This window comes from Tachysurus fulvidraco, chromosome 3 (genome assembly GCF_022655615.1).
Source record: "Tachysurus fulvidraco isolate hzauxx_2018 chromosome 3, HZAU_PFXX_2.0, whole genome shotgun sequence".
In the NCBI taxonomy this organism is placed as follows: domain Eukaryota; kingdom Metazoa; phylum Chordata; class Actinopteri; order Siluriformes; family Bagridae; genus Tachysurus; species Tachysurus fulvidraco.
Genome location: NC_062520.1, coordinates 28,174,347 through 28,201,852, shown reverse-complemented (window position 1 = coordinate 28,201,852; position 27,506 = coordinate 28,174,347). Strand labels below are relative to the sequence as shown.

General features: G+C 43.7%; 1 protein-coding gene across 3 annotated transcripts; it reads right to left on the bottom strand.

The window, feature by feature from the left end:
• Positions 1 to 26,938, bottom strand: chd4b (chromodomain helicase DNA binding protein 4b). Of its 3 annotated transcripts, none has more exons than XM_027154435.2 (40): positions 26,640 to 26,938; positions 25,907 to 25,986; positions 25,668 to 25,783; positions 25,243 to 25,503; positions 24,855 to 24,973; positions 24,429 to 24,724; positions 24,148 to 24,260; positions 22,839 to 22,959; positions 22,487 to 22,656; positions 22,053 to 22,307; positions 21,735 to 21,938; positions 21,389 to 21,597; positions 20,753 to 20,884; positions 20,433 to 20,529; positions 20,139 to 20,330; positions 19,764 to 19,964; positions 19,373 to 19,510; positions 19,059 to 19,180; positions 18,702 to 18,875; positions 18,471 to 18,612; positions 18,230 to 18,361; positions 18,036 to 18,153; positions 17,796 to 17,920; positions 17,602 to 17,694; positions 17,314 to 17,455; positions 16,991 to 17,160; positions 16,678 to 16,852; positions 16,437 to 16,523; positions 16,199 to 16,290; positions 15,967 to 16,100; positions 15,635 to 15,779; positions 14,483 to 14,639; positions 14,143 to 14,243; positions 13,826 to 14,069; positions 13,557 to 13,619; positions 13,074 to 13,211; positions 12,855 to 12,963; positions 12,464 to 12,596; positions 12,122 to 12,317; positions 1 to 2,249 (listed from the first exon to the last, which is right to left on the bottom strand). In XM_027154435.2, the coding sequence occupies exons 2-40, from the start codon at positions 25,959 to 25,961 to the stop codon at positions 2,074 to 2,076; spliced, it is 5,847 nt and encodes a 1,948-aa protein (XP_027010236.2). In that variant the 5' UTR covers positions 25,962 to 25,986; positions 26,640 to 26,938; the 3' UTR covers positions 1 to 2,073. The 3 variants fall into 3 exon arrangements, with proteins under 3 accessions (XP_027010236.2, XP_027010227.2, XP_027010246.2); XM_027154426.2 differs by having other exon boundaries at positions 16,437 to 16,526; positions 26,640 to 26,937; XM_027154445.2 differs by lacking the exon at positions 16,437 to 16,523.
• Positions 26,939 to 27,506: the final 568 nt, after the last annotated feature.

Genomic DNA, 27,506 nt, shown 5'->3' with positions numbered 1-27,506 from the left:
TTCTGTTAATGAGTTTTATTGCAGGTCTCAAAAAAAACAACAACAACAATATTAACGTATATAAACAATAACAGGGTAACAACAGTAATTACAAAGTGAGCTCATCAAAAGGGGGTGGAGCTTTCTGGGTGACATCATTCATTAACAGGGGAAAAGACTGTTTATGAAAACAGAGTGTGTGGAATAAACAACAGCAATAACAACAACAACAACATCCGTGAGTGTGTGTCCCAGTCTCTACATTCTGATTCCCACTGCACAAAAAAGTACACTACCTGAGCCGTGTTAGGTAGCTAGCTAAAACAGAGCAGTAAAAATGCTTTGGCTGTTACCATGACAGCTCAGGACAGATGCATCCCAAACTGCAAAAGTAGTACACTAAATACTACACTGACAGCTGGCCCCTCTTTCAGGGCTGTGTCCCAAACTAACCACAAGCTATGCAGTAAACAGCATCTCGAAGCAATACACCGGTCTGGGATTTGTGACACTAGGCCACACTGGCCTAGAACTTTGTTGATGAACAATAAGTAAGCTCCGTACTATTTCAGATATAGTGGAGAACAGTTTAGGATATGATTTGGGAGACAGCCATTTGTTTTTACTGCTGAACTGACCCCTACACACTGAACTAGGTAACACTCTAGCTCTGGTATCTCTGGTGATTTTCTATTCAGTATAGTGGTATGAGATTTGGGACACAGCCCATGACCCAGAACACAGATTCCATTCCAAACCACCGTAGTGTGTTAATGTATCAGAACTGCAGAATGCTACTGGAAGTTTGTGCTCTATGGTACACACAACACATTGAAACACAGGCCAAAGCCATTACTAAGTGTTGCAGGTTTAGCTGCTGGGAAGACTTACAGGATTTAAACTTACAAACTTTTTTAACTAGGGCTTCCTAACAAACTTTTAATCTCTAATTAATATTCTCTTTTATTACTGAATAACTTTCTTTTCTTTGATCGGGGAAAGTGAGTTTCCCTCGTACACAGGAAGTAAAGAGACGCAGGAGGAGTCCGAGATGACACCAATCATCTGTAGCTCATTCACCTAAAAATAAATGTGGTTTCACTGTAGCCAGCAGAACACATTACCTATGTAAAGCAAACCCAAGATTAATTTTAGATTGAAATTATGGATATGTTTTTTTTTTAATTTGGTTAAGAATTTCCTATATTACCCACAATGCCATGTGCCTATACTGGGAGTGGTGCAGTGGGATTCAGCCTTCATGTCATTTCTACATAAAAAGACGGTGAAGGCACTAACTGGCCTCTGTGAGGTGGAGTCCAGCGTTTCCTCAGACATCTTCACACTTCAACCCTCCACTTCTTATGTTAATAATGCTGAACCTTGCTGCAAATGAAAGACTTGAGTAAGAAAAGAAGAACTTGCTCTTTTACAAGAAATAAAAGAAAAAGAATACAGCCGCTTGAGATGATAAACATGCAGTTTTTTTTGCATGGACTACTGTTACCACAATTTACACTTAGACGAGACCACAACACAAGTTCCAGCTTTACAGCCACGCCTCCACTCATTTGCATAGAAAAAAGAAAACATCAATCTGATTAATCTGCTCTCAATGATGTCATAATCTCTGCTCAGAGTCTTCTTTAGTAAGCAAGTAATCAGTGCCAGATCAAACACTTACTGATGTAACCCTGGTCTCCCTCTCATCCCCTTTCTAACTGGGATTGGGACACAGCCAAAAGAAAGGCTCACTAACGTCAGTCTATCATTTGTTAACGTGAACGCACTCTGCATTACTACTCCAGCAAAAAAGAAGGTTAGTTTGGATTGGAACACACCCAGATATACAGTACAGAATAACTGGAGTCAAAATGTCTTTCTTTCCTTCTGTCTCCTTTTATCTCATTCAGACTGGGTAGCAGCCTAATCTAGGGATAGGGTCAAAGGTCACATTGTCATTTGCTATTGTGAATGTAGCATCTTATCTGTGTCACCTGGTCAGAAAGGGGGAGAGCTATAGGGAAGTGAATCTGGATTAGGACACAGCCTAAAGTAAGGAAGGACAATCGGGGTCAACAAGTTACTCGGGGGTCAGCGAGGTGCTTGAGTCTGAGTGGCCTCCGACCCCCGACTGGCTAGACGACTAAGGATGCTGCGTTCCGACATCTGCAATCGCACAGCAACTGGTGGTATCCGGGCGATGGTCGCTGGGAGACGAGTGACATCAGCTTTCATGTCGCTAAGCAACTCCTCCAGCTGTTTAAGTACTATGAGACAGACAGGTAGAAAAAAAGAATAACGATAAGGTCACATGATCAGGGCTGTACTTAATGTAAGTATAGTGTAGTGTCGTGTAGAGTACAATAGTGTACAGTAGAGTAGAGTAGTGTAGTGTACTGTAGTTTAGAGTAGTGTTGTGTTGTGTAGAGTAGAGTAGAGTAGAAGTGAGTGTAGTGTAGGGTAGAGTAGTGTAAAGTGGGGTAGTGTAGAGTAGTGAGGAGCTATTGATCTGTTCCCATGCGGGGTGGCGTTCCCATGCATAGTGTAGTTTAGATTTGTGTACAGTAGTGTAGTGTAGAGAGGGGTACTGTAATGCAGTTTGGAGTGGTGTAGTGTAGTGTAGTTTAAAGTGGTGTAGTGTAGTATAATGTTGTGTAGTGTGGAGTAGTACATAGTAGTGTAGTGTAGAGTAGTGTAGTGTAATGTAGTGTAGTGTAGTTCCCTTTCGAGGGAACTTGACGCTGTGTCAGTGCAAGGAGAAAAAAAATATATACACTGCTCAACACTTAAGCAACACATCCTAGATCTGAATGAATGAAATAGTCTTATTAAATACTTTGTTCTTTACATAGTTGAATGTGCTGACAACAAAATCACACAAAAATTATCAATGAAAATCAAATTTATTAACCCGTGGAGGTCTGGATTTGGAGTCACACTCAAGATTGAAGTGGAAAAACACACTACAGGCTGATCCAACTTTGATGTAATGTCCTTAAAACAAGTCAAAATGAGGCTCAGTAGTGTGTGTGGCCTCCATGTGCCTGTATGCCCTCCCTATAACGCCTGGGCATGCTCCTGATGAGGTGGTCTTCTGAGGGATCTCCTCCCAGACCTGGACTAAAGCATCCGCCAACTCCTGGACAGTCTGTGGAGCAACGTGGTGTCGGTGGGTGGAGCGAGACATGATGTCCCAGATGTGCTCAATTGTATTCAGGTCTGGGTAACGGGCGGGCCAGTCCATAGCATCAATGCCTTTGTCTTGCAGGAACTGCTGACACACTCCAGCCACATGAGGTGTAGCATTGTCTTGCATTAGGAGAAACCCAGGGCCAACAGCACTGGCATATGGTCTCACAAGGGGTCTGAGGATCTCATCTCAGAACCTAATGGCAGTCAGGCTACCTCTACCGAGCACATGGAGGGCTGTGCGGCCCTCCAAAGAAATGCCACCCCACAACATTACTGACCCACTGCCAAACCGGTCATGCTGGAGGATGTTGCAGGCAGCAGATATATATACACACAGTGGGGCTCGAAAGTTTGGGCACCCCAGGTTAAAATTTGTATTAATGTGCATAAAGATGCCAAGACAAGATAGAAAAATCTCCAAAGAGCATCAAATTACTGATTAAACATTCTTATAATTCCATCATTTACACTTTCAAAATAACAGAAAACACAAAAAAATGGCATCGGCAAAAGTTTGGGCACCCTGCAGAGTTAATACCTTGTACTGCCCTGTTTGGCAAGTATCACAGCTTGTGATTGCTTTTTGTAGCCAGCCAAGAGTCTTTCAATTCTTGTCTGAGGTATCTTCGCCCATTCTTTCTTACAAAAGTCTTCCAGTTGTTTGAGATTTCTGGGCTGTCTGTCACACACTGCTCTTTTATTAAGGTCTATCCTTAGATTTTCAATTATGTTGACGTCAGGAGATTGTGAAGGCCATGGCAAAACCTTCAGTTTACGCCTCTGTAATCCACCGTGGATTTTGAGGTGTACTGTATTTAGGATCATTATCCATTTGTAGAAGCCATCGTCTCTTTAACTTCAGCTTCTTCACAGATGGCATCAAGTTAGCATCCAAGATTTGCTGACATATTATTGAATCCATTTTTCCTTCTACTCATGAAATGTTCCCTGTGCCACTGGCTGCAATACAACCCCAAAGCATGACTGATCCACCCCCATGCTTAACAGTAGGACAGAGGTTCTTTTCATTAAATGCTGTGCCCTTTCTTCTCCAAACATACCTTTGCTCATTCCAGCCAACAAGTTCTATTTTAATCTCATCGGTGCACAGAACTTGTTTCCAAAATGCATCAGGCTTGTCTATATGTTCATTTGCAAACTTCATTAATTTATCAAAACAACTTTTGGATAACCAACTTTGTCAAGACTCGGACAACCTGTTCAACTGCATCGACAGCTATTTTTACAATTTGGATACCATGTCAGAACCAAACAAGGAAATACGCAAACGGGATTCATCCACCGAAACAGACGGGGAAATCACAGTAGAGGTCAGTGTACTCGCATCCATAAACTCCAAACTTGCCATACTCGAACTTCTCCATCCGTGATCTGGAAGCTAGTTTTGAATTTTCTCAATCCCAAATCGAAAAATTAATGCAAGAAAACATCAAACTAAAAGCAACTGTATCACATCTCTCCACTAAAGTCACAAAACACTCCAAAGAAAATCAAATTATGCAAGAAACCATATTGGACATTAAGTGTCGCAGCATGTGCGATAATCTGATATTTTCAGGAATAAACATACCTCCACAAAACACACCTGACGACCCAGAGAAGGCAATAAAACAGTTCATGCATGACCCTCTTAAACTGCCCACAGCAACAGTTGAGGAGATAACTTTTCACCGACTTCCATCCAAAGACCCCAAAAAGCCACCTCCAATAATCGCTAAATTTGAACACTATAAACACAAAGAACTCGTTAAAAGCAGAGGAAATCGATTGAAGAATACCACGTATGGGATGTATGATCAGTTTCCCAAACAAATTCAAGACCGCAGACGAAAAATACTGCCGATAATGAAACAGTTCCGTGAAGAAGGAAAGCGAGCTACAGTATATTTTTGGTAGACAAACTTTATGTGAACAGAATACTTTATCGCGATCCAAACATCACTACGTGGTTATAGTTTAACCAAGATTATCATTGCTCATCCTAACACTGACTGTTCCATAATACATTTTACATTGCCATATAGATAAATCCTGTTATAAATTTCATTTACCATGCCAATAGCTATTAATGAACTCTTATTATACACCTCGATGTCTCTCTTTTTTCTCTCTCTCTCTCTCTCTTCTTTTCATTTATTGCTACAACGTTATATCTGCTTCAAGCATCACATGCATTGTGTCATTATCTCTATGTATTTACTATTTCTTTTTTTGTTACTCTTTACTCTCTCTATTTCCCTCTGACATGGTCAGAAATTTTATTTGTGTGTGGTATTTGTATATCTGTCCTATCTATCTATGTTCAATGTAGTGTTTATATATCTATCGTGCCCATCCATGTTTTGCATTTGTCTATCCCAGCCGGGGAAACCTCCCACCCCCTCTATATATCATGGCTACCTACTTTAGGTACAAAAAACACATTCTACAGACTACCTACTTTCAGCCATGCAAACACTTAACCTAATAACATGGAATGTAAGTGGCTTTCATACTACCTCTAAGAGAATTAAAGTAATCAACCACCTTGTTAAATTAAAGGCAGATATTTGCTTTTTACAAGAAACACATTTAACAGATAAAGAACTACAACACATCCATTTTAAACAATTTGACAAAATATTTTCATCTACATTTAACAGTAAACAAAGAGGCGTTTCCATCTTGATAAACAAAAACATCAGTTTCACTCTTAATTCTTTAATCTCAGACCCAGAAGGAAGATTTATCATATTATCAATATATCTATTGATCACTTAACTTTTACACTGGCAAACCTATACGCTCCAAACAGTGATGACCCACTTTTCTTTCATAACCTTTTTTCTTTGCTGTATAACACCACAAATCTCATAGTAGCTGGATATTTCAATACTGTTCTCAACCCATCACTTGACCATACACACAACCACAGCAACACACGAACTGGTCACTCATCAGAAGTAATTAAACAATACATAATGAGCTATGGCCTTAGCGATAGCTGGAGAGCAAGGAACCCACTACTTAGAGAATATTCTCATGTTTCTTCAGCTCATTGTTCTTCCTCTAGAATAGATATTTCTCTTGTTAGCAACTCACTAATTCAACAGACATCAGAAAATACTATCTATTCAATTATTATCAGCGATCACACCCCTGTATCTTTAATATTAAACATCCCAGAACAGAAGAAAGCCTTCACAAGATGGCACTTCAACACCTCTCTCCTAGAAGATCCTCACTTCAACACTCTTATAAAAAGAGAGTGGGCATCCTTTCTGGAAATCAGTGACTCTTCAGAAATCTCACCATCAATACTTTGGGAATCAAGCAAAACAGTCATGAGAGGCATAATTATATCATATTCATCGCTCAAGAAAAAAACAGCATCAACAATTGGAAAACACTCTTGAGCAGAAAATTAAACAACTAAGTAATCAACAGTCTACCACCGCATCTGAAGAAGCACAAACCGAAATAAAGCAACTAAGGACCCAATTGGATAGTATCATAAACAAAAAATACAGTTCTGTATACAACAACTCAAATATGATCAATTTTACGTCAGCAATAAAGCATGTAAATACCTGGAAAATATGCTACAATATAAAAAAAGACAAGTCACTCATCCCATCCATTTTGGACTTTTCTGGTAAAACTACACAGGATCCTCAAGAAATTAATAACACCTTTCTCCAGTTCTACAGCTGTTTGTATTCTCCCGGCACTCAAACTCTACAATCTGAAATTGAATCCTTTCTTAACACTGAACTTTCCCTCATTAAGCACAGAAGAATCAAACTTTTTAGAGCAACCCATCACTTTTGAAGAACTCAGCAAAGCACTACAAAGCATGCCAAATAACAAATCACCTGGACACGACAGACTACCGGCAGAATTTTACAAACACTTTTGGGATATTTTATCACCTTTTAATAGATTACTCACAGAAATTCAAACCTACCATTCCCACACATATGAACACAGCACTGAAAGCAAACAAGGACCCAACACATCCCTCTAGCTACCGCCCACTATCATTAATCAATACTGACTTGAAAATGATCACAAAGACTCTAGCAACCAGGATTGAAACAGTTATGCATTCACTAATTCACCCAGACCAGACAGGCTTCATCAAGAACAGAAACGCAACAGATAATATTCGCAGACTTTTCAACCTTATCAACATCGCACAAAGACAGCCACAGGAAACCATGATTGCATCATCAGACACAGAAAAAGCATTCGAAAGGGTAAACTCGACATGTTTATTCACCACCCTCCGTAAATTTGGTTTTGGAAAGTAATTTATCCAATGGATTACAACCCTATACACGTCCCCAAAGGCAACAGTAGTCACAAATGGGATCACTTCACCAAGCTTCACCTTGCACCAAGGAACTAGACAAGGTTGTCCACTCTCTCCATCCCTTTTTGCCATATTCATAGAACCACTTGCTGTAGCAATATGCCAAAACCAAAAAATTAAAGGAATCCAAGTCAACAAATCTCAACAAAAAATTAGTCTATATGCAGATGGTTTACTATATTTACAAACTCCTACCCAACAAAAAGTGGTACAGCTCCCACATATTTTGACAAACAAAATGTGGGGTGGGCCTGGTCTCATTGGAAAGAAGAGATTCTCTAGTTTCAGAAACTAGTTTCAGATTGATTCTAGGCCTTACTGGCACAAGGTTACAGAGGCTAGAATGGAATTTTTCATTTCCGCCTTTGTTGTTTACCTGATAAACTGATTAATCTTATTTTTCTGGAACATGCTAGGGACCAAATAACAACTGAGAGTCATAGCCACATGTCTTGGCTTTCACCAAAAAACATTTCAAGTCAAAAGACCCAAAAATGGCTTCAATATAAATATTTTTCTACGGACATGGTCATCTGGTGCAGCGTTTTTGTGTACTTGTTTACTATATAACTTTGAAATAAAAGGCTGCAGGCTCAGTCTGAAAGGCCATAAATAAGCCTAGACTCTCTCTCTATCACTCTGGTGTGAAAACAGGCCTGTAACTTGACACCCTGAGCTGTGAGAGGGACAAAAGGTCAAGGATTACGCAAGAATTCTTCTGCGCAGCTTGTTCACGCAGACACTGCCAGAGAACAAACGGCATGTTGTATGTCGTTGGAATCGTCTGCTTATTGGCTAAAGAGCTGTAGAGGTCCCGGCCCATTTCATTGCTATTGGAAGGAGTAATTGTCAGTCAAAGGCGGGTTCCCAAAAATGATGTCATGACATCATTGGCTTCCCAGCCGTCTATCTCTGCAATACAAGCACCGATTGGCTCAAATGAGGGCTTGTTTGATTCGTTAGGACCTGGGCTATAAATATGACATAGACTTTGAATTTTTGAATATCCCAATTAGAAGTTAGAGCGGCAAAACGAGATGATGGCGCACTTCTGTTTCCAGTTTTCAGAACACTAACGGAATATTTGCGGCACGACCACAGCATTTTGGATTAAAAGGTTTTTACAGATTTCAATTCCTTGGACCTGTGTGGATTTTTGTGGATTATTTGTTTTGGAATATATTACCCCAGTGAAGAAAGGGACGCGTCTAAAGGTAAGGGAAAAACCGGTCTAGCGCCACCTAGGTCAGTTTTGTCCAAAAAAATTTTCTAATAGTATGAAGGCTGTGAATCATATTATGCTTTGTGTGTGGGCTTAAAAAAATATTGAGAGTATAAACTTTACTAGGTAAATAAGTTTTTTCCTGTTTTTAGAGGATTTGATGCTTTAAAGATGAAATGAAGCTTGTTTCTGGGTCATCCCCTAGTGGTCACTTTGACTTGTCCCCACTTTATTACGAGGGACGACACACACTTTCTTTGCATTATTTGTTTGGAAGAGGAGCATGCCCGGTCGGGTCTCGAGGGAGCTCCCTTCGTGCATTGCAAGTTATTCCCGCTGTGCAACCTCCGATCCTGTTTGGCTGTATTTTCCAGCCAAGCACCTGCACCTCGTCGGCGGCTTTAATTGTGAGGTTCGCAGATTGAGTTAGCAGAAGCGCACAAGAGAAGGTTATTTCCCTTTCTCTTCCCCTCTCCACTGACTCCTTGTGGATAAGGCCTATACGGCAGCAGGCCAAGCGGGCATGGCCCTGCACATCAGCCCTGCACATCAGTTTTGCAGGCCTACCAGGCTGACCTGCTAAAAGAGCTCGACGGTGCTGAGGGGTGTTACCCTCAGATGGTAGCTGAGCTCTGCTGAGCCACGGATCTCGCACTGTAGTTGCCACAGAAAGGCACCTGTGGCTCAACTTAATGGGCATTAAAGACAAGGATAAGTCCTTTCTCCCAGACTGCCCGATTTCACATCAGGGTTTGTTTGGCAATGCAGTGAGTACTGTCATCGACAGGCACCAGGAGGTGAAATGCCAGTTGGTGGCATTCAGCGAGTTTATCCTTCCCTGCGGCGAGCAGCTTGGGCCATCTTCCAGCCGCACCAAATCACCTCCTAGCTCTCTCAGAGCGGTAAAATGGGCAAGTGTGGTGAACCATGCCCCACTGTCTAAGACTAGGGAGGCCAGTCAGCATGTCCAGGCCCAGACCCGTCAGGTGAGAAGGGACCTTAGATCCATCATCTCATCCAGGTTGGCTAAGAAGAAATCCTGACGCCTGAGGCCTGGGGTTCCTAGGAGCGTCCTTTTCATAAAGGCTTCCCCTACTGCCTGCTCCACTGCCTCTGGCACTTCGGTAGGGTCTGTGCCCACTCCTCTTTCTTATACAGATCTGTACCCTGGGTTAGCACCTGCCAGTGAGCTGCTTCAGGGCCCCCAGGAGATTTGTGCAAGGTTGACACCACTCTCAGATAATCTGGCAGCGTAGGAACTTTTGCCAGGTGTGTCTCACTGGGTCCTGGATACCGTAGAAAAAAGGTACGGATCCAGTTCACCTCCAGTCCCCACGTGTTTTCAGGGTGTTGCCCACGATCGTTGGCAAACACCAGGCAGTGTTCCTCCAAGACTTCTCTCGCTCCTGTGGAAAGGGGCCATAGAACATGTTCCCCTGCCAGAGCGGGATTCTGACTTTTACAGCCAATATTTCATTGTTCCCAAGAAGGAACGGGGGCTGTGCTGTCCCCCACTCCATGAATAGGCAGAACAGAAGAGGCTGCATGTACTTTGCCCAATAAGGGCTTTGAGGACTTATGTTGACCGCTCAAGCTAGTGGCGTAACTCCTCCTCCCTTTTTGTCCCTTTTCGTCCAGTACCTTAGCCAGGGGTGTTCCCCTTAAAGATATTTGTGCTGCGGCGGGTTGGTCCTCTCCGCACACCTTTATCTGGTTCTATAACCTGGACCTGGAACCCACTCTAGGGTCCCAGGTCCTGCAGGGCTATTGATGTTTTCTTGGCGTTCAAATAGCATCAGCCCCCAGCCATCATTGAGTTCCCTCAATAGGGAACTACACCAGGTTACATATGTAATCCAGTTCTCTGAAAAGGGAACGAGACGCTGCATCGCTGGCAACACACTGGGCATCCTCTCACACTTCTTTCAGACAAATAGAAGCTGAAGAATTGTGACATAGATGCCCTTATATGGACTTGCTGGCACGTAATCACTTCGTCACATATTTTTATTAAGTAATTAAATTGGCGTGTGTGCATACAGAGCATCTCGTTCCCTTCTAGTTTAGAATGTAATGTAGTGTAGAGTAGTGTAATGTAGTTTAGAGTGGTGAAGTGAAGTGTTGTGTAGTGTAGTGTAGTGTAGAGTAGGCTTGTGTACAGTAGAGTGGAGTAGTGTAGTGTAGAGTGTTTAGTATAGAGCAGCATAGAGTAGAGTAGTGTAGTGTAGAGTAGAGTAGTGTAGTGTAGAGTAGTTTAGAGTAGTGTAGAGTAGAGTAGGGTTGTGTAGAGTAGAGTAGTGTAGTGTAGAGTAGTTTAGAGTAGTGTAGAGTAGGGTTGTGTACAGTAGAGTAGAGTAGTGTAGTGTAGAGTAGAGTAGTGTAGTGTAGAGTAGTTTAGAGTAGTGTAGAGTAGGGTTGTGTACAGTAGAGTAGAGTAGTGTAGTGTAGAGTAGAGTAGTGTAGTGTAGAGTAGTTTAGAGTAGTGTAGAGTAGAGTAGGGTTGTGTAGAGTAGAGTAGTGTAGTGTAGAGTAGTTTAGAGTAGTGTAGAGTAGGGTTGTGTACAGTAGAGTAGAGTAGTGTAGTGTAGAGTAGTTTAGAGTAGTGTAGTGTAGAGTAGAGTAGGGTTGTGTACAGTAGAGGAGAGTAGTGTAGTGTAGAGTAGTTTAGAGTAGTGTAGTGTAGTGTTGTGTAGTGTAGGGTGGTGTAGAGTAGAGTAGTGTAGAGTAGAGTAGGGTTGTGTACAGTAGAGTAGAGTAGTGTAGTGTAGAGTGGTTTAGTATAGAGCAGCATAGAGTAGAGTAGTGTAATGTAGTTTAGAGTGATGTAGTGTAGTGTTGTGTAGTGTAGGGTGGTGTAGAGTAGAGTAGAGTAGAGTAGTGTAGAGTAGTTTAGAGTAGTGTAGTGTAAAGCAGTGTAATGTAGTGTAGAGTGGTGTAGTTTAGAGTGGTGTAGTGTATTGTAGAGTAGTGTAGTGTACAGTGGTGTAGTGTACAGTGGTGTAGTGTTGTATAGTGTAGTTATGTGTAGTGTGATGTGTAGTGAAGAGTGTGAAGTGTAGTGTTGTATAGTGTGTTGTCTAGTGTTAAGTGGTAGAGCGTAGTTTGGTAGAGCGTAGTTTGGTGTAGTGTAGAGTGCTGTATAGTGTAGTTTATTGTATTGTGATGTGTAGAGTGTGTTGTATAGTGTAGAGTGTGTAGTGTTGAGTGTGTAATGTACAGTGGTGTAGTGTTGTATAGTGTTGTGTGATGTGTAGTAAAGAGTGTGTATTGTAGAGTGGTGTAGTGTAGTGTTATGTTGTGTGATGTGTCATGTAGTGTTGTTTAGTGTAGTCAAGTGTGGTGTAGTTTACCTTTGTGCAGTACAGCATTGGCAGGTTTATTTCCCATCATGCTCTCTTTGCTCAGGTGTTGATGAGACTCGGCTAAACACTCCACCTCACTGAAGCGTGTATTCAGAGCCATGGAGGGGTGAGCTGGGTCCTCACTCATGTTCAGATAAGCAGCTCTGCGCAACTGCTCTTCTATTACCAATGCCTGCTCCAACAACTAAACACACACACAAACACAAACACACACGCACACATACACACACAGCAAGTACATACACACACAGGAGGAGAGAGACAGAGCATAAATAATGTGTTTGAAAAAGTTATTTACGTGTGTGTGTGCTTGTCTGCATGTGTGAGTACCTTGAACCTGCGAGCGAGGAATTTGTTTTTGATCTCCAGGAAGTTCCCTCTGCTCATCTCTCCTTTAAAGGGCTGATTGAGGATGGAGAAGCGCGGGTCGTTCTGAACATCCTGCCAGCGGGCATAACCATGTCTGACATCACAGGGTCAAAGGTCAACATGCACACAGACTGTATAGTGTCAGTTGTAGGACAGAGCCAAAATGGCTGACATTCTCATAAGAATCTGAAGGAAACGTGAATGGTTCGTGTCAGACAGCGCTGAAAGGACTGTGTTTGGGACGGAACCGAAATCTCTGACAGTCTCAGACAGATTGAAGCTAACAGTTAACTTGCTAGCTGATGTGCACTGAATAAACTGCAGTAGAACAGTCATGGCAGTGTGAGGATACTGTATGATCCCAGCCAGGAGCCAGTAGTCATGGCGACGGTGCCAAATATCATACGTCTTCTTAGTGACGGTTGCAGCTCTCTCCTCGTTTTGCCACAGAGAGTGGAGTTCTGCACACACACACACACACACACACACACACACACACACACACACACAAATCAGTATCAAACATACATGGAAACACACACACACACACACACACACACACACACACAACCTGTGAATCCTCCATCTGCGATGTTGAACATGAATCTCTGTTTAATGTGTTTCTTCTTCTCCTCACTGTCTACTCCTCCATCCTCTCCGTTCATCCGAGACTCCTCCACTTTCACACCATCCTTCTCAATTTTTACTTCTACGAGAGAGAGAGAGAGAGAGAGAGAGAGAGAGAGAGAGAGAGAGAGAGAGTGACTGAGACTGTTAAGAGAAGACAAAGACAGCTGTGTGCTCTGGCAGCATACTACATATATGCCTTGATGTGTCCGAGAGACAGTGAGTGATTCTGTTTCTCTCTCTCTCTCTCTCTCTTTCTCTCTCTCTCTCTCTCTCTCTCAATCTCTCTCACACACACACACACACACACACACACACACACAAAAACACACACACAGACACAGGGAAGGAGAGAGAGAAACATCCTTTACTGAGTAAGTGTGATGTATAACACTAGTGTGGTAGATGTGTGTGTGTGTGTATACACCTCTCTTCTCCTCTGCTGTTACATGGCTGTCTGTTTTCTCACTCTTTTCGTCACGGTACTCTTCTATAGTTAAGACACACACACACACACACACACACACACACACACCATTATATTGCACTCCAGTTTGAGAGAAAGACAGTCAAACAGACATACTGACAGACAATAGAGTGATAGACAAACAGACAGAGACAGACAGACAGAGGACTGTATGGAGATATACCGATATACAGACACACATACAGGTAGACAGCAGAACTCTCTCTGACCTTTGGGCTGGGAAGAGTCTAAGGTGCTGGTGACCTCTGACTTTTCCCCTTTGATCTCTTCATGTTTTGGCGAACATGCAGAGATTTCCTCTTTTTGTCCAGCTTTCTCTTTTTCTCCTGCTGTATCCTTCATCCCTTCATCTTTCTCCAGTGAGGGTGATGTGCTGTCTACCTCCGTCTCCTGTCCAGTTCCTGTCTTCTCTGGACTCAGGGAGGTCTCTCCATCATCTGGAATCTCAATCACCTGACAGACAGACAGACAGCAGGTCACAGACAGAAGTAGGGACAGAGACAGACAGATGTCTGGTGGTCATTACCTCATCATCCTGCATGCGAGTGCTCCTTCTGTCTTTCTCTCCCTCTCCCTCCATCCTGTCCTCCATCTCTCGTTCTGACTCCTCCCCTTTGGACAGCTCCTCTGATCGGGAAGAGGCATGGTTTAATGGACACTTACTACATTATGGTTAACAGAGCAGACATATTAATAATGACTCCATAACCTTACTGAATTGTACTGCCATGTATTAGAGAGTCTCTGGTGTGACTTCAGCATGGTGCCTGGTTAGCATGAGGTCTAAAGTTATTTTACTCTAAGGTTAGTGTTACTTTAGCTGAATATTAACAGGTGGTTAGAATGAAGTTAGGATCAGGTGGCACCTGGTGCGGGTGTGTTGGGTTGTGTGTCTCCAGGTGTTCCAGTAGAGGGTGTTTTGGGGTCTTCTCCCATAGCAACAGCAACTGCTCTTTTATTTTCCTCAATTTCCTTCATCCATGGCATTGACCACTGACCATTCACATGCTCAAATTCCTGAACCTGCAGGACAGAATCACAGGTGAGTAACTACACCAGTAACCAATCACATATCAGTAACTACACCAGCAGCCAATCACACGGCAGTAACTGCACAAGTAACCAATCACACAGTACACATTACACTCTGTCTCACACTCTCACACACACTCTCACACACACACTCACACACACTCACACATTCACTCACACCCTCACTCACACATTCACTCACACACACTCACTCACACACACTCACTCACACACACTCACACACACTCACACACACTCACTCACTCACACATTCACTCACACCCTCACTCACACTCACTCACTCACACATTCACTCACACCCTCACTCACACACACTCAGTCACACACACTCAGTCACACACACTCAGTCACACACTCACTCACACACACTCACTCACACTCACTCACACACACTCACTCACACACACTCACTCACACACACTCACTCACACACACTCACTCACACACACTCACTCACACACACTCACTCACACACTCACTCACACACTCACTCACACACACTCACTCACTCACACACACTCACTCACACACTCACTCACACACTCACACACACACTCACTCACACACTCACTCACACACTCACTCACACACTCACTCACACACTCACTCACACACTCACTCACACACACTCACTCACACACTCACTCACTCACTCACACACACTCACTCACACACACTCACTCACACACACTCACTCACACACACTCACTCACACACACTCACTCACACACACTCACTCACACACTCACTCACTCACTCACACACACTCACTCACTCACTCACACACTCACACTCACTCACACACACTCACTCACACACTCACTCACACACTCACTCACACACACTCACTCACACACTCACTCACACACTCACTCACACACTCACTCACACACTCACTCACACACTCACTCACACACTCACTCACACACTCACTCACACACTCACTCACACACACAGACAAAGACCTTCTTCCGTATCAGGGACATCACACCGATGCGTGTTAGGACATGTTGCCGGGACAACCCTTCTCGAGGAACTCCATCAGCGAAAGTTTCTGCACCATCAGCACCCGGTTCACAAAGATGACGCATGAACAGAGAGACATACGCCCTGAGAGAGAGAGACAAATTAAGAGAGACATGTCCTTAGAAAGAGGGACATACAATCTGAGAGAGAAAGAGAGAGAGAGCTCTATGCCCTGAGTTTCTGTCTATCTGACTGCCCTCCTTTCCATTCCTTCTGCAGTCCACCTCTCCATCCTTCATCTTTCTGTCTGCACCATCCCACACCCACATACTTGAACTCTTTCTCCGATTTGCCCCTCAGGTCTCGGACGAGCCACTGCGTGGTGAAAGCATCCTGTGGTGGCATCCCATAACGCATCACTGCATTTAGGAAGGCCTTCCTCTGACGGGAGTTAAAACCCAACACCTACAGGAAGAGAGTCACAGACAGATAAACACAGGAGGAAGTAAGTAATTGGAAGAAGAAGAAGAAGAAGAAAAAGAAGAAGCAGCAGCAATGGAGACCTCAATGTTCCCGCCCACTCTGGCCAGCAGGGGGGGCAAAGGCTTCTCTTTATCGTTCCTAAGACCTTTACGACTCGGCCTACGGTTGTTTGCTACAGAGAGAGAGAAACAGACAGACAGACAGATTCAGCGATTTATTATCTCTCACATGGGGGTTTGTGGATAATATCTGCTAAGAAAAGAGAAACCAACACACAAACGCGCGCACACACACACACGCACGCACACACACGCACACCTTCGGAGCGCTCATCGAAGTCCTCATCTCCCTCCTCTGAGGCCACGGAGTAATCTGATTGGTTGTCAGACTGGTCATCATGCCATTCTGCTTGAAGTTGAAAAAAACACCTAATATTATTTTTAGAGTTAAAGAAATTAAAATAAAAACTCAGTGTGCGTGTCTCTCTCTCACACACACACACAAACACACCCACACACACGATAAGAGCAGGGAGAATATAGCAGACAGTAGGTTTTACCTTGTTCCTCCTGTGAACAGTCGTTGTAGTTGACAGGTTTGCGAGGTCTCTTGCCCTTCCCTAGGTGACTGGCTAACACCTCCTGCTGCTGTTCGTAATGATGACGCAGTAACTTCTCCCAATAATCCGGGTCCACGTTTTCCTCCTGCTTTATGATCTCCCTGTCCACCTCCTCCTACACACACACACACATATACACAGAGGCACAAAGGTTTGTTAATATAAAATGCAACAGAAATACACAAAATCCATGTTATTGTAATATAAAGCACTCCTGCCGTATAAACTACACTGTTCTAACACACACACACACCTCATCTTCCTCGTCTTTAACCACATACTGGGCCACTTTAAAGGAGCTCAGGTATTCATTCATGCTCTGCAGCTCTGTGTCATCAGTAGCATCCTGGTTTCGGTCCAGCAGTTTAGTGATGGCTTTATCATCATAGTGAATCACGCTGCTGTCCTCCTCCTTATTATCACCTGGAACAGGTACACCATTAACACAACCAAAACACACACCAGGACAGTTTATACATCTGTTATAAAGCTTCAAGTTGCTGAAGTGTTTGTGACTGGACCGTAGACTGGCTGCTATTCTAGTGAGAATGAACACAGTCATTTATTCCTCCTCACCTTCTCCGGTGTCGTCTTTAAACAGCTCCTCCGTGCCAAATTTTAAGATGTCGTCCAGTTCCTGTTTGGACATAGAGCCCGCCTTTGAGCCCAACCCGGGCCGTACCACTAAGTGAGTCAGCATCATCTTTTTCTTTGCCACCTGCACTCAGACAAACACACACAAACACACACACACACAAATTGCTGTAAGGTGTCATTTCCAAATAAAATTGAGTTTTCCAAGGAGTCATTTATAAATGAAAGTGAATCACTCAGTGAGTCATTTGAAAAATGTGAATCACTGACCTGAGTGATCCTTTCCTCCACAGAAGCCTTAGTGACAAACCGATAAATCATCACCTTCCTGTTCTGACCGATACGGTGAGCCCTGCTGAATGCCTGAAGAAGATCAGATCATGATCACTGTGAGCATGTGTGTATGTGTGTGTGTGTGTGTGTGTGTGTGTGTGTGTGTGTTTACTGTGTCCTGTCCATTATACCTGAATGTCATTGTGTGGATTCCAGTCCGAGTCATAGATGATGACTGTGTCTGCGGTTGCCAGGTTGATGCCTAAACCTCCTGCTCTTGTAGAGAGCAGAAACACAAACTGTGGAGCTCCAGGGGCTGAGAAAAAAAAACACCATATGTGTTTTATTATTTAACAGTGCAGAGTACAGGAACGTACATATTATACCACATTAGTCCATGAAACTTCTGCTTGTGTGCGTTTCTGTCTCACCATTGAACCTGTCGATGGCCTCCTGTCTCATCACCCCCGTCACTCCTCCATCAATCCGTTCATATTTATATCCCTCGTTCTCCAGGAAATCCTCTAACAGGTCCAACATTTTGGTCATCTGCACAAAACACACTTTGTGTTTGTGTGTATAAAGAGTGTGTACATGTTATGGGAAAGTGTGTATGTGTGTGTACCTGTGAGAAGATGAGCACTCTGTGTCCCCCCTCCTTCAGATTCCTCAACATCTTACACAGCAGCATCAATTTCCCAGAAGCCTTTGTGAGAGATCCACCTTCATACATCCCATTAGGCATTTTAGGGGCTTCCTGTCATCCACAGCCAAAAGAAAGCAAGCATTAGAGAAGGCACTTAATAATCCCCACTCTGGTGTGTAATGGTACAGTCCTGTGGAGTGAGAGAACGGGGGAAGCTTACAATAGCGGCTGTGGGGAAGAGATAGGGGTGATTGCAGCACTTCTTCAGATCCATCACCACGTTCAGGAGAGACACCTGATTCCCACCACCGCGTGTGTTCAGAGCCTCAAAGTTACGTGTGAGGATGTACTTATAGTACTTCCTGTAGACACACAAAAACACACACTCCTGTTACATCCAGCAAGAGCACTATACAGTACGCACCATAGAGACTGTGTGTGTGTGTCTCACTTCTGCATGGTGCTGAGTTCAACACGGACAATGAGTTCGGTTTTAGAAGGCATGTGCTTGAAGACGTCGGCTTTGAGACGCCGCAGCATGTGAGGTCCCAACATGTCGTGCAGTTTCTTAATCTGATCCTCCTTAGCTATGTCTGCAAACTCCTCCAGAAATCCTTCCAGATTACTGCAACACACACACACACACACAGTTGTGGTTACACACTTGCAGGTGTATAGCTTCCAAGTACAGGTGAGCACAGACTGAGTGCACTGTTCAGTACAATATTGTGGACACGCACGCACACGCGCACACGCACACACACACACACACATGCACATGCACACACACACACACACACACACGTACTTGAACCTCTCAGGAGTGAGGAAGTTGAGCAGATGGAACAGTTCCTCCAGGTTGTTCTGTAGTGGAGTTCCCGTTAACAACAGTTTATGCTGCAGAGGATAATTATTCAACACCCGAAAAAACTGAGAGAGAGAGAGAGAGAGAGAGAGAGAAAACAAGGTGTAGGTCAATTTTCTAAAGTGTGTGCTAAAGTGTGTGCTTTCATATTTCATGTGTTTACTTGGTGTGTGGTGGGTTTTTGTGTGTACTAATCATGTGTGCATGGTGAATGTGTATAATGTGTGTATATACATACTGTGTGTGTGTGTTTATACCTTGGACTGGTTGTTCTTTAGGCGGTGAGCTTCATCCACTACGAGACACGCCCAGTCTATAGATCCCAACACGGCCTGATCGATCGTGATCAACTCGTATGATGTTAACAAGACGTGGAACTTCACTGCTGCCTCTTTCTGTAACCAGACAACAAACACCACTGTCAACAACACTAAATAACACTGAGTCATGCCTGCTTACAACTGAGTTGTCTCTACATTGCCTAGACCTGGGTAACGTTTACTCCACTCAGAGGGGAGGTCATGTCTCATACCTGAGGCTGATGCTGGTGTGGTTTTTATCTGATTTTTACTGCAGGTCTTTTTCTGTCTGTGAATGTATCCTTTACACACTGAACACTTCCACAAGGCTGAGTGATGAGATACTCACCTTCATCTTGGAGGCTTTCTTTCCTCCACGGATGGCGTGATTCTCAAAGCTGAACTCATTTTCCCGGATCACGGCTCGGCTGTCTTTATCTCCCACATACGTGACGACGTACATATCTGGAGCCCACATCTCGAACTCCCGCTCCCAGTTAATGATAGTGGAGAGAGGAGCACTCACCAGGAATGGGCCTTTAGAATGACCCTACACACACACATACATACACACACCTTAAAGGTTACACTCTTATAATGTAGATGTTACACCACATACTGATATAAATGACACACTGTTACAGAGTAAATGTGACACATTAATATAGATGTTAAACATCAAGGTGGAATAACAGAAACATTCTGGAACAATTTAGTTGCCCACCTCTTTGAAGAGCGAGTAGAGGAAGACGGCAGTCTGTACGGTTTTGCCGAGGCCCATCTCGTCAGCGAGGATCGTGTCTGTGCCCTGAGACCAGGAGAACCGCAGCCAGTTCAGTCCCTCCAGCTGATACGGGTGTAACGTACCCCCAGTCACATCCAGATACTCCGGCTGTCTATCAAACTTCACCGTCGGCTACAGACAGACAGACAGACCTTTTTGTATATTCTACCTTTTTGTGTGTGTGTGTGTGTGTGTGTGTGTGTGTGTGTGTGTGTGTGTGTGTGTGTGTCTTACATCCACCACAGGGTTTACAGGAGGCTTTTCAATCTTTCTCACTTTCACCTTCTTTAGTTTCTTTCCTGGACGGCCTTCATCACCAATCATCATCTCTCTGAAACAGAGAAAAAAGAGAGTGAGTTAATAAATTTGTCTTCATAATGAATGTAACGCCCTGTATTAACCCCGCCTGTGTTAATCCCACCCTGTGTTGGCCCCGCCCTGAACTGTCACTTGTCTTATGATATTAGTCATGTCAGTCAAATAATTAAGACATATTCTGTTTGTGTGTGTGTGTGTGTGTGTGTGTGTGTGTGTGTGTGTCTGTGTGTGTGTACCTGTGGTTCCAATAGTGCTGTTTATACGTGTCATAATCAGGGATTTCCATGTCCTCACTCTCCCATGATGACTGATCATAGGGCAGATCTCTCCATTTTATCAGATAATGAACATTACTCTTCTTATCCACACTAAGAGAAGAGGAACAGAGGAAGATTGCAAAAATGAACAAGCAGATTTGATTTTTTTTCTCAATAAAATGCCCCTAGATGTCTTGCTACAGTCATTCCCTCTACAAGCATTCAGTATTTACTATGATATTACTTTTGACTTAAAGACTATTGTACACTGTTCAGAAGTCCCTTATAACAGATATGAACAGGAACATTTTAAACTACTTGTTAAAGCTAAAAAATGATGAAGCCACACCCACTTACCCACAGACCCACATTTAAAACTACACATTAAAGCTATAGACTACATGTATACACAGCATTAAGGTGTGAGTGTTCAGCGTGGGAGTGTGTACCCGACAGTGTTCAGCGTGGGAGTGTGTACCCGACAGTGTTCAGCGTGGGAGTGTGTACCCGACAGTGTTCAGCGTGGGAGTGTGTACCCGACAGTGTTCAGCGTGGGAGTGTGTACCCGACAGTGTTCAGTGTGGGAGTGTGTACCAGACAGCGTTGATTTTGTACCTGTGGTTCAGGATGCGCTGGATGAGAAGCCACTCCATTTTCACTCCGTAGCGTCCGAACTGGTCGTCCATGCGGGCGTACAGTGGGTCTTTACTCTTCCTCCTCATGCTCTTATTGTCATCACACTCAGACTGCTCCACACTTGGGGGCTCCTCCATATCAGTCTTACGCTGAAAGTTCCGGAACATCACCTGACAGTTCAGCTCCAACTGAGAGAGACAGAGAGAAAGAGAGAGAGCGAGAGAGGAAGAGAGGAAGAGAGAAAGAGAGAGTTAAGCACCAACTGGAGAGACAGACTGGAGAGACAGTTGTGTTGTGTGTGTGGTGTGGTGTGGTGTGTGTGTACCTGTAGCTCCTGTACCCATGAGCAGTGCCAATATGACATGTTGCACCACTTTACAAAAAACTCCCTTTCCCTTCGACCAACCAGAGGAGGTGGATCAGGGGCATCAGCTGGGAGGTCAGGTAGGCGTGGCACTGGAATTGGAGGCGGAGCTTCACCCCAGCGCCATGTAAGAACTTTCTGGACTTTTCCCTTCAGAGGAGGACACTGAGGAACACACATTATGATAACATAGATAAAATATACTGAAAGACAGACAGACAGCTAGAGAGACTAACACCAACACTCGCACACACACACATTCGCACACACACGTCTCACCCTGCAGCGGGGGCAGATCCACTCTCCGTTGGGGATGTCCGGTAGAGGGGGGTTGAGACAGTGCAGGTGATAAGATGATGGACAGGTATCACAGCACAACAGCTCTCCTCCATCCTTACACACCCGACAGTACTCCATGTGGTGATCATCCTCCTCTTCCTCCTCCATACCTCCATCTTCCCTCATCCCTCTATCATTCTCCTCCTCACCCTCTGAGCTCTCCTCTCGTGCCTCCCACTGGATCCCCTCCTTCTCCTAACAGAAATGCAGACAGACAGGCAAACACCAAAACAGGAAAAATAAACAAACTGCATAATAAATAAATTGTTAATGATAAAATCCATCTCTCCGACATAAAAACAATATTTTCGTCTTTACAACCATGGATATAAACAGATAGAGAGATGAGCAGACAGACAGGGTGGTGAACGTACACAGTGTGGACAGCTCCATGTGCCCTCAGGTGCTTTCTCCATGTCGGGGTCGAGACACACCATATGATAGGCTCTGGGACACGTGTCACACAGGATGATCTCCCCGCCCTGCTGACACACCTCACAGTAATCCTGATGGTCCGTCTCGTACCCGTCTCCTTCCTCACTCACTGTGGGGGTGGTTGAGAAGGTATGGTGTGAGGTCAGGTTCAAGGGGCAAGGTCAGTAGGTCAGAAACACCCACTAGCTCTCAACTCACATCCTATACACTAACAGGAGTATACAATATTCCATACACATCACATTCTGTGTGTGTGTCAGATGTGTGTGTATGAGTGTGTGTGAGAGAGACCTTTCTTCTTCTTCTTGGAGTTCTTCAACTTTTTGCTCTTAGTGCGGCTACTGCGGCTCGACCCATCACTCACCGAAAAACCGTCAAAACCGTCACTCTCACCATCATCATCCTCACCACTCTGAGAGACAGACAGAGAGGTGTAATCTATAATAAACTGCAGAATGGTGCAAGTGGGGAGCGGGGTTTATAATAAACTGAAGAAGGATGTGAGTTGGGGTTTATAAGGATGTGAGTTGGGGCGGGGTTTATAATAAACTGTAGAAGGATGTGAGTTGGGGCGGGGTTTATAATAAACTGTAGAAGGATGTGAGTTGGGGTTTATAAGGATGTGAGTTGGGGCGGGGTTTATAATAAACTGTAGAAGGATGTGAGTTGGGGTTTATAAGGATGTGAGTTGGGGCGGGGTTTATAATAAACTGTAGAAGGATGTGAGTTGGGCGGGGTTTATAATAAACTGTAGAAGGATGTGAGTTGGGGCGGGATTTATACTAAACTGTAGAAGGATGTGAGTTGGGGTTTATAATAAACTGTAGAAGGATGTGAGTTGGGGTTTATAATAAACTGTAGAAGGATGTGAGTTGGGGGCGGGGTTTATAATAAACTGTAGAAGGATGTAAGTTGGGGGCGGGGTTTATAATAAACTGTAGAAGGATGTGAGTTGGGGGTGGGGTTTATAATAAACTGTAGAAGGATGTGAGTTGGGGGTGGGGTTTATAATAAACTGTAGAAGGATGTGAGTTGGGGGTGGGGTTTATAATAAACTGTAGAAGGATGTGAGTTGGGGGTGGGGTTTATAATAAACTGTAGAAGGATGTGAGTTGGGGTTTATAATAAACTGTAGAAGGATGTGAGTTGGGGTTTATAATAAACTGTAGAAGGATACAAGTTGGGGTTTATAATAAACTGTAGAAGGATGTGAGTTGGGGGCGGTGTTTATAATAAACTGTAGAAGGATGTGAGTTGGGGTTTATAATAAACTGTAGAAGGATGTGAGTTGGGGGTGGGGTTTATAATAAACTGTAGAAGGATGTGAGTTGGGGTTTATAATAAACTGTAGAAGGATGTGAGTTGGGGTTTATAATAAACTGTAGAAGGATGTGAGTTGGGGGTGGGGTTTATAATAAACTGTAGAAGGATGTGAGTTGGGGTTTATAATAAACTGTAGAAGGATACAAGTTGGGGTTTATAATAAACTGTAGAAGGATGTGAGTTGGGGGCGGTGTTTATAATAAACTGTAGAAGGATGTAAGTTGGGGTTTATAATAAACTGTAGAATGATGTAAGTTGGGGTCTATAATAAACTTACTGATGGTCTTTTTCTCTTAAATGCAGCCAGTTTGATTTTGAGTGGTGCCACTTTCTTCGCTTTAGACTTCTTATCCTGTGGTTTGGGCTTTGTCTTTCTGCGAGCATTTGGACCTGGACACACACACACGTGCAGTGTGTGCAAACAATGATATATCTGTTAATTTCCAATAATTTCAAACTATTAAAATAAGTGAAACCATCTATTCCACTATTGTTGACTGATTTATTTCTTCATCCCTCTTTCACCTCTTTCTCTCCCTCTTTCACCCTCTCCCTCACCTTTGCCCTCTTTGGTCTTGGCTTTGCGTAGTGGTGGTGCAGCAGGTGCTGGTTGTGTTGTTGTTGTTGTTGTGGTTGTTGTTGTTGTTGGCGTTACTAAGGATGTTGTTGCTAAGGTAGGACCTGTTAGCTCCACCCCTCTAGATGTACTCATGGTGTCAAGGGTCAGAGGGGTGGGGCCAGTGCTTGTAGATCCCCTGATGGGGTTATTTGTGCTGAACTCACGCCACTTGGCTCCCAGCACCATCATCATCTTTGACACAGCAATTTTTGGATTCCGTGCTGAAATCAGAGGCCTGTGGCAGAGAGAGAGAGTGTCTGTTAGCATCACTCTATATATCTATTCCTCCACCTCTTGCTCTCCATCACTCGTTCTGATTTAGAGTGAGGTTTGACAGCAGGGCATTGCTTTGATCAGGGATGTACCTGATCATCTGACTGAAGGCTTTGTAGTTGGTGAGTGTGTGATAGTCCTCCTGTGTGAAAGTGTAGTCAATGTCCTTCATCCCCCACTCCGACAGCAGCTGGGCCGAAGTCTTCGGCCCCTGTACACCGAAATATGAGAAACGTTTAATGAATTATCAAAAAGGAGGAAAAACAGAACAGCTTCTAATTTAGTGTATTTTATCCATTCTCATCACTCTCTCTCATCTCTCCATTAGTCTAACATTCCTTCTTCCCACCTTCAGCTAAACATTTCCACACCTGAATATTTCTCTCATCCCTCACTTCATTTTATAAAAAATCTCCATATTCATGGTAACAGTGTTGTGCGTGGAATATAACTGTCTATTGTTAACCTTAAACCTCTCACCTGTCCAATGTCTTCATCATCGTCTTCCTCATCATCTTCCTCCGGTTCTGGAATCTTCCGTTTGTTTTTTCCTCCCCCACTCTTCTCTGCTTTCTTCCTGTCTTTGGAGGAGGAACTGGATTTCTTCTTTTTCTTCTTACTGGGGGCGTAATCACTCCCTTCGCTGTCTGATTGCACGGGCCGCTCTTCCTCCTCCTCCTCCTCCTCCTCGTCCACCAGACGCAGCGCCTCCAGAACTTCAGGAGAGTTTACCACCACCTCCTAGATGACAGGAGAGAGAAAATGAACGTGCTCACACCGTTTGTCTTCTGTCTGTTTTTACACTTACTGAGATTTGAAGCTGATCATTTGACTGACAGTTTGGATTTGTGTGTGTGACGGGGAGAACTGAGAGGCCTGTGTGTGCGTGTGTGTGTGTGTGAGACCTCTCTGAGTGCTTTCTGTCGTTTACTCCCCCTGCTCTCTTTACTCTTCTTTGCTTTTTTCTTCTTCTTGGATTTAGGAGTTTCCATCTCAGGTATGTGTTCCTCTGCTCCATCATCTACCAGCCACATAAAAACCAATAAAATATATTTTAGTAAACATGAACCATATAAGCATGAAGGGTTAGCAATGCAGACAGAACTGAGCTTCCCATGAGAAGTTTTATATGAAACATCCTCACCATGTAACAGGCTCCTGGACCCCAAATGTTCTGCGTCCTCTTCACTTCCTGACATACTGAAAGATCAAACGCTCGCGCATCTGCTGACACATATTTCATACTATATTTAATATTATTTTTCAATGACATTTTATTTAGTTATATAGAAATATCTACATTTTTTCCCTCTGATCTTGTTTCAACTTCCCCTCTTCTATGTCACTTGTGCACCCGTATTTTGATTCAGGCCGCCCTATGCATGACGTAATTGGTCACCTAGTGTCCCGCCTCTAGCACTGTGATTGGCTAAAGGCTCAGGTTCGCGCGACAAGCAGCAACGCGCACCAATAGTAACACAGAAGTCGAGAAATAACTAACCCAGAGGGCGAAGGGGGCGTGGCTTGTTGAATACGGGTAGGGAAAAAAGACCTCAGGTGAAGTTTGGCTAGCAGGACGCGTTATCCTTATTAGCAGGTGACGGAAATAAATATAATCGATAATATTTATTTCTTACATAAACGTCAAATTAGATGTATTATCACTCGTCTTTGGTGCAAGGAAGAGTGAGAATAACTTAAAATGGGACAGCAGCTAGCTAAGCTAAGCTAAGTAAACTGTCAAAATGGTTGAGTCCAAGTCCATGGCTATATTACTTACTGACAGTTTGTAAACAGAAACCGAAACATTTCCACTTCACTGCACTGCAAACAGAGAAATATAAACACATGAAGCAGATTATAATCAGATTACTCACAGGTCAGCAGTCCGAGGAAAAGATAACACAAGCTTCTGCTGCCTTTATTTCAGCAGAGAATTTAATTAAAACCTCATTAAACTAATGTTAAACTTCCGGAAGAAAGAAAGAGCTGTTCACTTGCTGTAATGTTATTTAGACACGACGTCCAGTGTTCACCCCCTGCCTTTCCTCTTCAATCCCTCACACACACAAAGAGCTCGTGGGGGGGGACATCCCATAATAATCCTGAACGAACACACACACACACTGAACTCAGCACAGCCACCTCGCAACCTACAGACCATAATAGTCACCCTGCCTAATACACACACTCTCTGTCCCTGCCCCCATAGCAACCATGTTACCATAGAGATGGCACCCCACCCTCCCTCGCTCTGTTCTGACATCCCATAATATCCCAGTGCCATCCCATAATATACACAACTCCTACAAACAAGGGAAGGTTGAATGTGTGTGTGTGTGTGTGTGTGTGTGTGTGTGTGTGTGTGTGTGTGTGTGTGTGTGTTGGTGGGGGGCATTACAGTCAGTGACATGGTCTCTAGGGAAACTCTGGTAGATAGCAACCAGACCATAATAATTTTAGCAGGGCCAAGTGTCCACCTGAGCAGGATTTTAATCTGAGATGAATGACCTGTAATCTGTAATACAACAAGTTTATAAAACACACACACACACACACACACACACACACACACACACACACACACACACACACACACACACAGAGAGAGAGAGAGAGAGAGAGAGAGAGAGAGAGAGAGAGAGAGAGAGAGAGAACTAATATAATCCTTCTACTATTACTACTACTAATGCTGCTAGCAATAATTATAACACTATTATTATTATTATTATTATTATTATTAT